This window comes from Stegostoma tigrinum, chromosome 8 (assembly GCF_030684315.1).
Source record: "Stegostoma tigrinum isolate sSteTig4 chromosome 8, sSteTig4.hap1, whole genome shotgun sequence".
NCBI lineage: Eukaryota > Metazoa > Chordata > Chondrichthyes > Orectolobiformes > Stegostomatidae > Stegostoma > Stegostoma tigrinum.
In genome coordinates, this window is record NC_081361.1 from 67,373,400 (window position 1) to 67,391,055 (window position 17,656).

Below are 17,656 nucleotides of genomic sequence, written 5' to 3' on the forward strand. Positions count from 1 at the left end.
AGCTCTGGCAAATAGTACAGGACCTTGAAGTGAAATGACAAAGCAAATAAATACAATGGATGCAAGACATAAATGTTATATTCATTTTTTATTTTGCGAAAAAAGATTTGATCCTGCCTGAAAGCAAACTTTCAAAGGTGAAAACCTGAGGTTAAGGTGACAGCAAGGATGAAGAAAAAGATGGGAATGGGAAGAGGGCAGAAGTTTGCAAATAGGTGTGAGATACAGCAAGAGAAGAGAGGGGAGGCTGACAAGGGAAGGCTAAGGGCATCGGGTTGAGATTAAGGTATCATGGATTATGGTTGGCTGGAGGACAGTAAAATGAAAGATAGGTTTGGGGGAAATTCATACACATTATAGTGGAGTACTGAGGGATAAGAACAGCAACATTGAGAACAAAAAGAGAGCATGAAATACAAGGCTAACAGAATTGCATTTGAGACAGCAATCGAAAGCAACTATTTTGGTCTTACTAATAGTTTGAGGAAATTTCCACTCTTCTAGTACCAGATGTCAGAAATCTGCATAACAAACCAGACACAGCAGATTGCACGAGGGAGGCCGAGATGGAATTCAAGCAGAAGGGAGCTGTAATGGGAATTGAAGCCATCTAATTTAAGTCTTCTCAAAGTTTAACTTTACAAAGTTATGCTGGGGTTAAAAGGGGTTGTGAAGAGGCAGAGCTGAATGTAATCAGCAAACACATGAAAATTGACTAATGATGTTACCAAGTGTAATGTGTAGACGAGGAACAAAACCGCCAGGATAAATGCTTTTGGAACTCCCTAGGAGACTATGCAAGATTCAGAAGAGAAGTAATTAATCCAGCCATTGTAATTGCACTGCCCACAGTTAAACTAAACAAACAGGGTAAATAACAATTGTTGGAGATTACAGGATGGTCCATTATACTGGAGGCTTCAGGGAAATCTAGAAGGACAAGGAACAATAATAGATAATAGTCTCATTTATGGAGGAATACTTTCTCTGGCTTTGGTAAAGGCAATTTCAGGGTTGAGACACAAATTAAAGGGACTCAAATAGGACAGACCTGCTCAAGAGGCAGCATCTTTGGATGGATGACAAAGACTGCCAGTATGGAATTAAACTGCAAGGATCAGGAGGGTAGACTCTTTTGAAGATAGGCTGCCTGCAGCTGATTTGTCAAAGTGCGCAAGAAAGAATGAGTTGCATTGTGAGAACAAGTCCCAGATACAGCAACATTTAAACGGCAAACAAGGATTAATCAGACTTTCAGGACATGATTTAAAAAAAAGCAGACACTGATAGACACAATGAGGATGAAATTCAGGGTTTCTGCCAAAGAGATCAAGATGGTAACAGGCCAAAAACTGCAGTTCCCAATCATCTTTCAGCTTGAGCAAATTTTAACTCAAAATGAAAATTAGCAGCTAAAAATAATACAACATTAATTTCATTACCAGAATTGCTCTTTCTGGTCCCACATTTTGAAAGTCTTTGTAATTGCAATCATTCAACTGTTTCTACTACTTAAACACAATACCTGCAGTTCAGCAAATAGCACATGTGCCATGTTTCAGTACCTGAAGCTGATTAATCAAATAAAAATGAGGTCAATCCACAAATCATTCAAGTCTATCACCAAAAACATCAGACGCTCAGTTTAGTCATACCGTCCATCACAAGTGATGTAATTAGCAAGTTTAAAAAATTGCCTCTGATATTTTAATTGCATATATTTACCAAGAAATCTGTTGATAGGAATGGTGTAATTTACAAAGTGGTATACTGATCATAGGTCTAATGGATGGACAACTAGATTAGGTTCAAGATCCAAAAAGATCGAGACGCCTTTAATATTATATATTTCGGAATGACTCAATCCATTATCTTCTTAAATCTGTTTTAGTAACAGTGCCCTTAAACCACCCCAATTCTGCTGTCAAACCAACATCCCAAAAAGTTGATAAGACAGCAGTTTATTCAGAGGCCATCTTTTGGGAAAATACCAACAAGTCACAAATTACAAGCGAATATGCAGTCTCCACTGTTCTGACCAATCAAAATAAACGTCAAGTAAATGAGTGCATGTAATTTTCAAAGAGAGAAACAGAAAAATAGGAAAGTTCGGACACAGAACAAAACATTCTCGTATTTCAAAAGAACCCCCATGTTACATGATTCAAATAGAACATCTTCTGGGACTTCTGTAAAGAAACACTGCAAACACAATTCAACCAGCAGTCAGGCAGACTCACTAGATAGCTCAAACAAAGCACTCAAACCTTTTGATTTCATTTTTTTTAAACACCACACTGATGGACATTTTCCAAAGTATACCTACTTTTTTAATATTATAAACTACAAGGAGATGATGTAATTCACACAACTCCTGTATTATAAACTTTTATTATTGCCATACATAGACACAGACACACAGTCCCTTGCGATCTACTGTAAAACAAAGAAATATGTGCTAAAATGACACAGAGGCTGAGAAAAATATGCAGATTATATTCTTCAATGCACAGATTAGGAGGCAGAGTTACTCAGAGGTGAAATAAACAAAGCAGGGGCAAATGAAGCATGTTAATAAATTACAACGGTTCACTGAAAATTACTCACTGAATTTGTTGCAAAATAATGAAGCACGTCAAAATTCTTAGATGCATGTTACGTACAAACAGCCATGTGGCCTAATCAGTCTCTGCCATGCTTCGTCCTCTAACTATATTGCCATTACTCTCTATTTCCACTCCCTCTCGCATTTAATATGATTCATGTCAACTGCTGACTCCCTGTGGTAGATTTCCATATTGTCTCCCTTCTCAGCATAAAATAGTTACTTTTGAATTTTCTATTGGCTTTATGGGCAACTACCTCGCTTGATGGCCTCAAATTTTGTTTTTTCTCTTCAGTAGTAATCAGTAGTAACATTTGTACTGTCTATTTCATTAAACCCTAAACATATATTAAGACCTCATTTGCAAAAAGAGAAGGCTGTGGTGAACTAATAAGACCAAAATTGTTCACTTTTCTGTGATAAACACAACCCTGCTTTTATGGCTCATTCCGTAAATTATTTGTGCAACATCTCTAACTTCTATTCTTTTTCATAAAGTGACAACACATGTACACAGTTCTGCATGCATGGTTTCATCAAGGCCAAACAAGTTTAGCCCAACTACTTTTCAATTCTGTCACTTTAAAAATAAATCTGAATGCTTGTTTTATAGATTACTGGCTCTGGCATTCGCAATTCATGTGAAAATTTACCGATCATTTGCTTCAAAGACTGTTTCAAGAGTAAGTCCTAACTATGATAATCAAAAGTATATTTTGCCTTGACAATGGATTTAGGGGTTTGTGATTGGCACCTGAGAGAACCTTCCAAGAATCTTTCTGAAGTCCATTAGCTGAAACTGAAACTAGGAGTTGCTGAAGATTAATACATATGTAGCACATCTCCACCATAAATCAGTTTCTCTTTCACTTCACTCTCGTGCAAGTCGAGTCAACTGCATTTAATTTTGCGTAAAACTTTGCAAAATTGACGTGTCTAAAAAGTGTCAAATCATAAGATATAGCAGCACAGGTAAGTACAACCATTAGATAAGACAGAATCAGAGAAACCATATACCGAGGTGTGTCGTATGATTAGTCTTCAGTAACTCCTTGATTCAGATTCAACGAAATGGGCTTCAAAAAGATCCCTGGAAGGATCTCTCAGGAGCCAATCACAAACCCTTAAATCCATTATCAAGGCAACATATACTTCTGCAGCAGATAACCTGTAAATTAGCACATGAAATGCAAATTGCATAGCCCAGTAATCTATATTAATTATTTCTAGGTGGATTGCAAATCTTATTTCACATGATGCGTAATCCATCTGAACAGACTTGAATCATCTGCCTTGTAATGATATCAGGATGAAGGGCCAGCTCAACAAAAAGAAGTAAGGATCTAATTGAAAAAGAATGAAACACCGATGTGGCTCCAATGTTGATGCAGCAAAATCCAATAATGAAATATAATGGAAAATTAAACAAATCTCCAACACATATTTTTGAATTAGGTTGAGCACAAGATCACTTGCTGGTACCATTATGCTACACATTAATCACAGACTCTTGTAAATAGATTTGCATCGATAAATCGCTCTGGTTTACAGAAATTAAATTTCAATCTGACTCAGCTACACGGGATAGTTATGAAAGGTAGAAAATAGTGGTCAAAAGCAACTGAGTGCCTCGGCTGCAACAAAATGCTCATAGACATTGAACTTTAAAACATAAAACATACAATCTAAAGGAACCTGTCACACTAAATTAGAAGATAAAACAATTAAAATACTAATTTTCCAATTTAGAGAAATAATTAGGAAGATGACTGAAAACAGAATACTGTAACTATCTTTATTATTTATTTTTAATGCAATTTACCTATTCCACTGATAACAGTTTTCAATAGTTCAGAGCATCATCAAATCTGTTAAGTGATAAATGTCCACATTAACAGTCTCAAATACAATTACAAATGTATTTGTGATAACACTACGCAATATAAATATATGACAGATCGATCACACTAAAAATTTTATGTTTGATTCATGTGGCAACATTTCAATTACAACTAGATGATCATGAGCTGAATTAATCTTTTCATAATCCAACAGATTGAAATTTGACCGGCAAGTACTGGTATTTTCAAAAGATGTACCAAATCATCCAATGTTCTTCAGTAATATTTGGGTGACAGACTGCCATGGAATTAATCTGAGCCAAAAGGTAAGCAGAGTAAAATAGGTAGGTTAATATTTTTCAAAATATATTTGACTCAGCATCAGACATTGATCCAAATGTTACAATATGGGGTGGGGTCCCTTACTCAAACTTGTGTTGACTGATCTGTGTTGGATCTTGTGGAAGTTCCCACATAAGCACATGTACTTACAGGGGCAATGCTAGAAATCACACGACAGATTTATTTGAAAACCCAACCTTTTGGACTCTCAGTCCTTCTTCAGGTGTTACTGAGAGAGGTAGGATCAGACAAAGAACTTGTAAGTAAAAGATGACAGGTTCACACCGTGGATGAGGATGTGTCAAAGAAACCTATGATTGCTGTTATAACAAAGTGTGGAGCTGGATGAACACAACAGGCCAAGCAGCATCTTAGGAGCACAAAAGCTGACGTTTCATGCCTAGACCCTTCATCAGATGAAGGCCCTACACCCGAAACATCAGCTTTTGTGCTCCTAAGATGCTGCTTGGCCTGCTGTGTTCATCCAGCTCCACACTTTGTTATCTCGGATTCTCCAGCATCTGAAGCTGCCATTATCGAAGATTGCTGTTAAATCTGGAGTCAGTTAGACGGTTGTAAGTGATTAATATGTATGTAAATCCCTGAATTTCTTTCAAGTCTCAGTCCAGAGAAAACTAAAGGTTTTAAAACTAAGGAACGGGGAACATGTTAGGTCAGACAGTGCATGTTAGGTGTGAGGCCTTGTTTAGAACCTGTTTGTGTTTTAGTTTGGAATTAGGCTGGTTTTATTTCCAAAGTGGGAATTTATAAAATGCTGTATTACTGACTGTCTATAAACTGTATACTTTTTGAACAAAAGAGAATGTACCTGCAAATACAAATTGACTCCATAGACTCACTCGTGTGTTTGTGTAAGGGTGTGGGTGGGTGTGGGTGGGTGTGTGGGGGTGTGTGGGGGTGTGTGGGGGTGTGTGGGGGTGTGTGGGGGTGTGTGGGGGTGTGTGGGGGTGTGTGGGGGTGTCCAAGATCCCGGCTGCAGCTGTCCTCATGGGTACTAAACTTGGCTATCAGCCTCTGCTCAGCGACTCTGCATAGTTGTGCATCCTGAAGTCTGCCTTGGAAGATGTTTACCCGAAGATCAGAGGTCGAATGCCCCTAACTGCTGAAGTGTTCCACCACTGGGAGGGAACACCCCTATCTGGCAACTGTCGCGTGATGTCCATTCATCCATTGTCATAGTGTCTGCATGGTTTCACCAATATACCATGCTCCAGAGCATCCTTGCCTGCAGCGTTTGAGATAAACAACACTGGCCAGTTCACATGGATATCTGCCGTGCCAATGGTGCATGGTGGATCGGAGGTTAGCACTGCTGCCTCAACACACCATGGGCCCAGTTCAATTCCAGCCTTGGGCGACTGCCTGAATGGAATTTGCACATTCTCCCCATGTCTACCCGGGTTTCCTCCGGGTGCTCCAGTTTCCTCCCACAGTCCAAAGATGTGTCTCTCACCCAAAGAACGTGCAACCCTCCGCTCCCTCTGCTCCAACCCTAACCTCACCATAAAATCCATGGACAAGGGTGCCACATATGTAGTATGGCACACTGACTTCTACATCGCCAAGCGCAGATGCCAACTCTCTGACACCTCCTCCTACCATCCCCTTGATCATGATCCCAACCCGGAGCACCAAACCATCATCTCCCAAACCATCCACAACCTCACCACTTCAGGCCACCTCCCATCCACAGCCTCTAACCTCAGCAATCGCCAAATCCACACTGCCCATTTCTATCTCCTTCCCAAAATCCACAAACCTGACTGACCTGGTCAACCCATTGTCTCCAACTGCTCCAGCCCCATCGAATGTATCTCCTTTTGTCCCGAATCCATTTTCTCCCCCTTGGTCCAGAAACTCCCCACCTACGTCCAAGACACCACTCATGCCATCCACCTCCTCCAAAACCTCCGATTCCCTGGTCCCCAATGGACGGCCAATCCCTGTACACTTGCATTCCCCATGCAGATGGCCTAAAGGCCCTCCGCTTCTTCTTGTCCCGGAGGCCCAAACAGACCCCCTCCACTGACACCCTTATCCACTTAGCTGAACTCGTCCTCATCCTGAACAACTTCTCCTTCAATTCCTCCCACTTCCTACAGGCAAAGGGGGTGACCATGGGTACAGGCATGGGCCCATGCTATGCCTGCCTCTTTGTAGGATACATGGAACAATCCCTCTTCCAAAGCTACACTGGCCTTATCCTCCATGTCTTCCACCGTTATACCGATAACTGCATCGGCACTGCCTCAAGCTCCCACAAGGAGCTCAAACAGTTCATCCACTTCATTAACACCTTCCACCACAACATTATGTTCACCTGGACCATCTCTGATACCTCTGTCTCCTTCCTGGATCTCTCTGTTTCCATCTCTGGCATCCACCTGGAAACTGACATCCATTTCAAGTCCACCGACTCCCACAGCTACCTAGAATACACCTCCTGCAAAAAGGCCATTCCCTATTCCCAATTCCTTCGCTTCTGCCACATCTGCTCCAGAGATGAGGCATTCCACTCCCGGACATCCCAGATGTCCTCGTTTTTCAAGGAATGCAATTTCTCCTCCAGAGTGACTGAAGACACCCTCGACTGTGTCTCTCGCATTTCCTGCAACTCATCCCTCACATCCCCTACCCACAATAATAACGAAAACAGAATCCCCCTCGTCCTCACATACCACCCCACCAACCTCCGAATCCAACGCATCGGCCTCAGACACTTCTGCCATCTGCAATCTGACCCCACCAAAGACATTTTTCCCTCCCCACCTTTATCTGCTTTCCGGAGGGACCACTCTCTCCCTGACTCCCTTGTCCACTCCATCCTCGCCACCAGCCCCGCCACCCCCAGCACTTTTCCCTGCAACCACAGCAAGTGCTACACCTGCCCCTAAACCACGCCCCTCACCCCTATCCCAGGCCCTAAGAAGACCTTCCACATCAAACCTATGTTCAGCTGCACATCTGTTAATATGATATACTGCATTCGCTGTTCCCATTGGGGCCTCCTCTACACTTGGGAAACTAAGCGGAGGGTTGGGGACCGCTCTGTCAAACACCTACACTCGGTTCGCAACAAACAACACCTCCCAATTGAGAACCACTTCAACTCCCCCTCCCACTCCTTGGACAACATGTCCATTCTGGGCCTCCTGCATTGCCACAATGATGCCACCCGAAAGCTGCAGGAGCAGCATCTCATATTTCACTTGGGAACCCTGCAGCCCAAGGGTATCAATGCCGACTTCACAAGCTTCAAAATCTCCCCTCCCCCAGCCACATCCCAAAACCAGCCCAGCTTGTCCCCACCTCCGAAACCATTCCTCCCACCTCAAGCCCCACCCCCATCACCTACCCACTAACATCATCCCACCTCCTTGACCTGTCTGTCCTCCCTGGACTGACCTATCCCCTCCCTAATTCCCCACCTGCACTCACCTTTACTGGCTCCAAACCCACCTCTTTGACCTGTCTGTCTCCTCTCCACCTATCTTCTCCTTTATCCATCTTCTATCTGCCTGCTTGTCTCTCCCTATTTATTTCAGAATCCACTTGCCCTCCTCCATTTCTGAAGAAGGGTCTCGATCTGAAACATCAGCTTTCCTGCTCCTTTGATGCTGCTTGGCCTGCTGTGTTCACCCAGCTCTACACCTCGTTACCTCAGATTCTCCAGCATCCACAGTTCCTACTGTCTCCAAGATGTGCAAGCTAGGTAGATTTGCTATGCTAAATTGCCTGTCGTGTTCAGGGATGTTTAGGTTAGGTGGGTTAGACATGGGAAATGCTGGGTTATTGGGTCCGGATGGGGTGCTCTTCGGAGGGACAGTGTGGACTTGTTGGGCCAAATGGCCTGTTTCCACACTGAAAGGATTCTTTGAAAATATGTCGATGAAAATGTGATGGTAGTGACCATGTCAAAGACCTGACATGTCTGGCAGAGGTTGCCATGACAGGGTTGTGGTCGATGTTGTCCTGAAGTTTGGGTAGCTTGTTTTGAACGACTATCTGTTTAAGGTTTGGCAGTTGTTTGAAAGCAAGAAGTGGAGACGTGGGAAGATCTTGACAAGGTGCTCATCGTCATCAATAATGTGTTAAGGCTGCGACAAACATGGCACAGTTTCTCTGCTCCTGGGAAGTACTGTACGATGAAGGGCACTCCTTCGGACACATCACATGTCTGTGTTCTGAGGAGGTCATTACGGTTTTTTGCTGTGGCATGTCAGAACTGGCGATTAATGGGTTGAGCATCCTATCCTGTTCCTGTGAGGGTGTCCTTCAACACCCTCAGGTGTCCGTCTCATTCCTCCTCATTCAAACAATGCCTGTGTATGTGTAGGCCTTGTCCGTAGGGGATGGCTGTTTCAATAGGGAATGATAGAATCCCTACAGAGTGGAAACAGACCCTTTGGAGCTAGAAGTCCACACCAACACTCAGAGCATCCCACCCAGACCTATCCCCGTTTAACCCCCTAAGCATTCCTGAAAACTACAGGTAATTAGCATGGCCAATCCACCTAACCTGCACATCTTTTGGACTGTGGGAGGAAACCAGAGTACCAGGAGGAAACCCTCACAGACCCAAACAGGCTAAACATGTTTAGCACGGAAGCAAGAAAAATGCAGTATCATGAGGTTATCCATGGCCTTGTGGCAAGCACACACACTCACACTCTCTCTCTCTCACTCTCACGCGCGCACGCGTGCACACACACACACACACACACACAGATAAGACTGGAGTGTATTTGTATCTGCAGATGTATTTTATTATGTTCATAAAGCATTCAGTTTATAGACAGTCAATATGGCATTTTATAAATTCCTATTGTAGAAATAAAACCAGTCTGACTCCAAATCAAAACACAGATTCCAAATAAGGTCTCAAATTAGAGGGGGTAAATTTAAAACGGAAATGAGACGACATTTCTTCAGCCAGAGAGTGGTGGGCTCGTGGAATTCATTGCCGCAGAGTGCAGTGGAGGCCGGGACGTTAGATGCCTTCAAGGCAGAGATTGACAAATTCTTGATCTCACAAGGAATCAAGGGCTATAGGGAGAGTGCAGGGAAGTGGTGCTGAAATGCCCATCAGCCATGATTTAAATGGCGGAGTGGGCTTGATGGGCCGAATGGCCTTACTTCCACTCCTATGTCTTATGGTTTAAACCTAACATATCGTCTGAGCTAAAATGTCACGTGTTCTTCACATTGGTAAAATCATGAGTTTTCTCAGGCTGTGACTTGAAAGGAATTCAGAGATTTACATATCCATATTAATCAATTACAGCCTTCTAAATGATTAAAGATTTCACAGCATTTGCGGTTTGTCCTCATCAGTGGTGTGAACCTTTGATGTTTTCCTTATAAATTCTGTGCATGAAACTGCCTCTCTCACTGACACCTGGAGGGGAATTGAGGGTCCAAAAGCTTGGTTTTTCAAATAGACCTGTTGGACTATAACCCAGTGTTGTATAATTTCTGACCCTGTCCATCCCACTCAATATCGGCACTTCCAGGTCTGGGTCAACACTGTCAGGGGTGTGAACAGTGTCAAGGCTTTGTGAACACTAAAGGCAGAAGTGTAATAGCCGTAGACACTGTTGTTGAAAATGTGTAATACCCGCTTTCCCCAGCTTGCACGGTTTCCATTCTGGAATCCATCCACACGTCAATTTGTACCGAAGTTGCAATACAACGTGAAGTAGCCGTTTATAGGTACAGGAAACATCTCACATCCTTGTGTAGGATCGCGTTCGCAGGTCGGACGTTTGTAAATCGGAGACCCCTTGCAGTGTGTAACAAAAGCTGGAAGTAACCTGGTCCACACGAGCTTTGCTGCATTTAAACTCTCAACACAATACAGCAACTACTGCCAGAAAAAGCCGTCCGTGGTTTGTCTTTCCCGATTAATCTTGTCTTATGTTCGAGACAGCTGGTGCTGCATTTCGGGTAGTTTCCACATTTCTGAAGGAGCCAGAGCTGAAAGTGCCAGTGAGAAAAGCACAGTTTATTTCCAGCATAAGAAAAGTGGGAGTGGATTGGCAATCTAACAGTAAGCAATTGCCACTCTTCAACAGAACATAGGAATTTATGTAAGCAGAGAAAATGATAACTATGAGGTGTCTCATTCAAGGTGAAGAGGAAGAGCATTATTTTTCCTGAGAGGATTGTCGCTCTGTGGAACTTTTCTCCCCTATTAAAACGCCACAATTTTGAAATGCGTGGAGCTCGCTGGATATGTTTGCTTCATCATTCAATGTAGGAATTTAACATCTCTTGCATTTGTACAGAGATGCATTGCTTCTTCGAAGTCACAAAGCACATTTTTTAAACAAACTAACATCAAATCATTTAATCATCTGTTCTGATAGCTGTTTAAAACCCTGCTCAAGTGTATGGGTTTGAAAGCGTATCTCAAGGGATAAGAGAGGCAGACAGACTTAAGGAATTTGGGAGCTTAGGATGTAGTCATCTAAAAACAGAAGCATTGCTGGGTTCCAAATGTTAACTCTGTTTTCTTTCCACAGATGCTGCCAGACCTGCCGAGTTCCTCCATCAATTTCTGTTTTTGTAGTGAAAAGCAGACCACTAACAGAAGAATGATTAAAATATCAGATGCAGGAAAAGGAGAGTGAGAAGACTAGAGTTCTTCCAAGAGAATCTTCTGTGAGTTCAGGGGGTTTACAGCATTAAAGGGTGACTTGATTGAAGACAGATCTTGAATGTTCTTGACAGGCTGAGTGTCAAACAGGGTGCTTTCGCTTTTGGGTCAATGTAGATTAGATTCCCTACAGTGTGGAAACAGGCCCTTCAGCCCAACAAGTCCACACCGCCCCTTAGAGCATCCTACCCAGACCCATCCCCCTATAACCCACACACCCCTGAACACTATGGCAATTTAGCATGGCCGATCCACCTAGCCGACACATCTTTGGACTGTGGGAGGAAACCGGAGCACCCCGAGGAAACCCATGCAGACATGGGGAGAACGTGCAAACTCCATACAGACAGTTGCCTGAGGCTGGAATCGAACCCGGGTCCCTGGCGCTGTGAGTCTGCAGTGCTTACCACTGAGCCAATATGCCACTCCTGTAGAACTAGGGGACTCTTAAAAATCAGTGTTGCACTATTAAGACAGAAACAACATTTTGTGAGAGTTGCACAACTTTGGAACTCTGCTTCAGAAGGTAGTAAAGACAAGTTACTATTGGGTTGTCTTAAGCCACATGCAGAGAGATTTTTAGGCAAGGGAATCAATTTGTATTGTTCATAGGTGGGAATGTCCGATTCAAAAAACAAACAGATCAGCTACAGTCTTATTAAGGGGTGGAGAGGACTCAAGGGGCAGAATGGTCTACCTTGATTCCTCCTTCCAATGTTTACAATGCATACTTTCCATAATGTGAAGAAGAAAGGGTCATTTTAAGGAGAGACAAACTGACTCCTTTGTTAGTCAAACATGAAAGGCTATTAACAGTCGGCAAGACAGCGAGGTTCAGGCCACCATCAAATCAGCCAGAACCTTATTGATGGTGGAGTAGTTTTGAGGAGTTGAGTGCCCTACTCCTGTTACTAATTCCAATGATCCTATGATTGCCAAACATCTGGCACATCGCAAAGCAGGGAAAGGACCATGAATTAACTCTCATTCAGGCTCAGTCTGCCAATATCTATCTACCTCCCTAATCAGTCTATCATAACTGTTGACCACCTTAGTTTTCAAGCTGCCATTAAATAAAGTCAGACTTTCAATTCTTGAGAGCCTTTGATCACCTTAGGATTTCCCCAAGCACTTTGTACCCAATGTAGTATATACTTCTGAAACCTAGTCACTGTGACCACACAAGAAATGTTGCAATCAGTTTCTTAGAGAACGGAGATAATGGGAACTGCAGATGCTGGAGAATTCCAAGATAATAAAATGTGAGGCTGGATGAACACAGCAGGCCAAGCAGCATCTCAGGAGCACAAAAGCTGACGTTTCGGGCCTAGACCCTTCGTCAGCTTTTGTGCTCCCGAGATGCTGCTTGGCCTGCTGTGTTCATCCAGCCTCACATTTTATTATCCTAGAGAACGGTCCTGTTTGCAGCAGCAATATGATAAGCACTGAATAATAATTTTTTGGTGATGTTCATTAAGATGTAAGTAGTAGCCAGAACATCAGGGAGAATTTCCCTGCTGTTGTTAAAAATATGACTATACGATCTATGTATAGGACTATATATATATATGACTACAGGATCAAGGCCACCTGAAAGGAAAGGCAGGGCATTAGATTAACATTTCTTCTGCAACTGACAGTGCACCATTCCCTTGATACAAGATTAATTAAATGTAAACAGGGAGGCATGGTGGCTCAGTGGTTAGCACTGCAGCCTCACAGCACCAGGGACCCGGGTTCAATTCCAGCCTCGGGTAACTGTCTGTGCGGAGTTTGCACATTCTCACCATGACTGTGTGGGTTTCCTCCAGTTTCCACCCTAAGTCCAAAGAAAGATGTGCATGCTAGGTGGATCGGCCATGCTAAATTGCCCATAGTGTTCAGGGGTGAGTGGGTTATAGGGGGATGGGTCTGGGTGGGATGCTCCAAGGGGCGGTGTGGACTTGTTGGGCCGAAGGGCCTGTTTCCACACTGTAGGGAATCTTATCTAAACCATATATGTCTCTTCCCACATCTGAGCTCAAGTCTATGCATCTTTGTCAGACTTCAATTTTGTATCAAAATCAAGGTTTAATTTATGTACACCCCTAAGAATCATGAACATTTTCTTTAAAAGTTTCTATTGTTCTTCACAGCCAAAATATCGAGACCATGGCATCAATTCATTTGCTGTCACTGCTGATATTAAATGCTCCCAGCATTGTATGCTGTATCCAGCCCTCCAAGCAGGACCACATCAGAATGCATTCATTATCATGTTGCCAATCTGCAGATGATTAGTCGAATATATTTTATATCACACGCCATGATTTCCCTCATTTTTTTAAGTAAATGACCATAACATTTCATATTTCAAAAATGACTTGGAGAGCACCTCAGATAATCCAGAAAGTTTCATCAAGAAAGATCCAAAACCTGATTCTTGGTAGTGGTAACCTAGTTGTTCTCAGATAACATGCTCGTGCAGATGTTAAAATTAACCACAAATCAGCTTGATTAAGAAGGGTCTAGGACCGAAACGTCAGCTTTTGTGCTCCTGAGATGCTGCTTGGCCTGCTGTGTTGATCCAGCTCCACACTTTGTTATCTTTGATTAAAGGTAACTGTTAACCACTTCACAACTCATCCTCACATATTACAGTATCAAAACCATCAGGTATTCCTCAACTTTTACATTTGGACGCATTGTTCAACAAAACCTAAAGAATGCAAATTTTGAAAGCAAATGTCTCCAATACAATTTTGGAGGTTAGTATTGTATTTGCTTCCACCTCCATTGAGACACAGTTTGCTATGTTAGGAACAAAAACCTCCACTAGCATTTTACTCAATTATCTTAAATGTGTGATTTCCGATACTGAATATGGAGAAAGCGGAAATATTTTCTCCCTATTACTCCCTAAAATTTCCACAATGTTACAACTTATGGAACTAGTTGGATGTGCATTCTTCATCATTCTATTCCGGAATTTAACATCAACATCCATTTGTATAGCAAATCCAAAGTTATAAAAGTCAAAAAGCACTTTCATTAAGCAAATCTTAGCATCAACTCACAAAGGAGCTGAGAAAAAAATGACCAAAACCCTACACAAAGACATGGGTATTAAGGGGTATCTTCAAGGAAAATGAGACAAGAGAGATTTTAGTCAGGGAACCCAGCAGCTCAGGGCAAAGGCGACAAAAATGTTGGCGCCTAACAAAGGAGTGATAAAATATCCGATGTCTGAATGGATAAAAGTGAAAGGTCACAGAGGTCTTTTGAAGGAGCTTCCTGTAGGACTGGATGTTTACAGAGATAAGAGTGAGTAAAGCTATACACAGATTTGAATAACAGTATGAGATTTTTTAAAAATCAAGGAGTTACTTATGTAGCAGCCAACCTCAGTCACAAACAGAGGAGTGGAGGGTAAACTGGAGTTGGCATGAATTAGAATCTGAGTGGCAGAGCTTCAGATGTGCTCCGGTGTGTAAAGGGTGAAATATGGGAGGATATAAAAATAGTAGAATAACCAAGTCTATGAGCCGTAAAAGCATGGATGAAAGTTTTTGCAAATAAGCCTAAACAGGTGGAGAATTGAGGACTTGTGCAGGTAGATGGTGGTGGTCTCAGCGATGTTATGAATGGGATCAGTGACTAGAAAATTGATATTATCGTGGCAACGGCTTGGGTCTGCTTGCAGCTACATTCTAACGTGAAGAAAATGGGTTTTAGAAATATAGATATGCGATATAACAAAGGGAGTATACTTCCCGGTCAATATTGACCGGTTTTCAAAAAACGTCAAACTATTTGGAGGAGAAAACATTATAATACAAGTCAAACTTCAGACTGATCTTTTCTAAAGGCTTTATTAATAGAAAATAAAACTGTAATTATCAACAAAAAAATTGTGGGGAACCTAAGACTCATTATTTACTTCAAATATCATGCTGGCTTTTGTTTGTTTTATTTAATTCAGCTTTCCATCACTTGTGCAAAATTGTTTTACATAGATTTAAAGCTTTAATAGCGATGCCAGTGTAAAGGACAGGACAAAACTAACTGTAATGACCTTCACAGTCCACTAGCCAGTCAGTGTTCACAGCTTAGTTTTGCATATGAAAGACAGGTATAGGATGGGAATGGGGTGGGCAGAATCGCAGAAAAGAAGAAGAAGCCATAACGTAAATGTACAACTGATTGATGTACAAATGTCATTGACAGCTGCAAGGCCTAATTAGCAAGGATGTAACTGACAAACCTGGAATGCAAAATGGCAAACCACAGCACTGGACAGGAGAGAATTTAACAGCAAACACACAGAAGTTCAGAAACCTAAACAGGTATTCCATCAGTGATCAGTTACGATTAAACAACAATTCTGAAGTAATAAATTACTAAGTTTAATTTAAGAAAAGGCCAAGAACAAAGAAACAATTGTGAATTATTTAAAGCACAAATTTCTCTTCTAATATCTCACTACGGCAGAGTTTTAAGCTCAAAAATTCTGGACACACAAAGCAATCACTAGAGCAGCTAAATCAAAAACTCAGCAAAGCTGCAAAAACAAGCATACACCCGATTATTGAGACAACAGCTTGTTGTCAAACCTGCTCAAGATTAATATTGAAAAGCATCTGTGTTATTGCTGCAACTTCCACCAAGCTTACCTGTAGTCCTCGCCGCCTCAAGATACTTGAATCATCCATGATGTCTGTTTAAATTTTGCTGATTATTCCAACTTACAAACTTGTGAGAATTGTCTGAAACTTAGCTTGTTGTCTCACATCAGTACATATTCAGTGGGTGCACTGTCTGAGTTGCCATTTGTCAATGCAAAGTCAACGTGATTCATTTCTCATTTCATACAGACACCCTATTTTGGAGCTTATGCGATATGAATCGTTTTATCTTTCTGCTTGAAGATAGTCTCAGCTGACCATATGTTGTGTTTCTGTTGCCCAAGCAGGGATTGTTTCTTTTTTGAGTAGCTGAGACACGTGTGTTCAAACGATGCAAGAATTCATTCATCTATTCACCTATTCATCACCAGCGTGGCCGCCGGGAGTATTTCAATTCTGCAGCTCCTCTGAACTGGTAGATTTTATATGAATTGCAGACTCAACATATAGCCAACAGCTCTTCCTGTGTGAGAAGAGTTATGGCCACAATGAGAACCCACTTCGCAGCCACTTCAACACGAGGTCAAACATCTCTCCTTACATGCCAGCCGAATCCGCATTTTGAATTCACATCTTCCATCACGTCTTTAAAAAAACACACACTCCTCTCTTTCTACTCTCAAAGTCAAGCCATAACGCGCCTCTTCAAATGATATTATTAGGATATTTACAACGTAATCTTACAGAAATCCCTCGAAAGCAGAACCGTGATTCATTGGAGTAAAATGCAGCACAAATCCAAAGTGAACAAAGTGTTCAATTCATAAATTTTACTCCGTTACGGCAAGCATTTGTCCGTTTGTTATGTGGCAGATCCTGAGCTCAGCAGCACTTCCTCTCCATCTGCTGTTGAAAGCAACTGAATGCAGGCAGACAGGCAGCAACCAACCACAGATCCGGCACAAGAATATTTACATAAATTATACACTTAGGCATCTCACGCTGCTGAGAAAACCTCCTTCTCCATTTGGTTCAAAATCACATCCATTCCATTCTTCTTTTGTCACAAGTGTAGTGTATTCTGCAGTCATAATAACAACTTGCTAAATATTTACCCGGAGCTATCATTTTAGCAGATTTACGTGCACAATTTTATATTATAAATGGCAGCTATAAGAAATCCTTTTGAGAAAAAGCAGTTTGCTTTGACTTATGTGTAATTACTATTTCTGAAAAACATAGCAAGTACAGTGAAACCAACTCCACATAATACAGCACCTATTTGGTCAACACAAGTTTTCACTTTTACAGCACATATTGTATAATAGCAAGATATGTTATTTCACTTATTTAAACATTTGGGAAAATCAATGTAGTATTTAGTTTGTTCAAATAACTTGCTCAACTTAAAAGAATAGAATAATTTATTTTGATATTTTGGTAACCCTGTACAGTAATAAGCAGTATAATCCAGAGTAAACAGCAGAAACTCTTAACAACTAGGCCACCTCCAGACTCAAGGAAACCATAACACAGACCTTGACAAGCAGGCAAGATATCCAACAAGCTACCTTGTTGGCTTTTG

At 41.8% G+C, this 17,656-nt stretch overlaps 1 protein-coding gene across 10 annotated transcripts in view; it reads right to left on the reverse strand.

Moving 5' to 3' along the window:
- Positions 1-17,656, reverse strand: part of mast2 (microtubule associated serine/threonine kinase 2) — a 464,628-nt gene that overhangs the window by 292,115 nt on the left and 154,857 nt on the right. Inside the window, exon 1 of one of the 10 annotated variants that reach the window (XM_059647958.1) lies at positions 16,120-16,968. The exons of the other annotated variants lie outside the window; for them this stretch is intronic. Within the exon in view, the coding sequence (XP_059503941.1) occupies positions 16,120-16,158 (39 nt within the window). The 5' untranslated portion in view covers positions 16,159-16,968. Of the gene's footprint in view, positions 1-16,119; positions 16,969-17,656 lie in introns of those variants that run through there. 10 annotated transcript variants of the gene reach the window in all.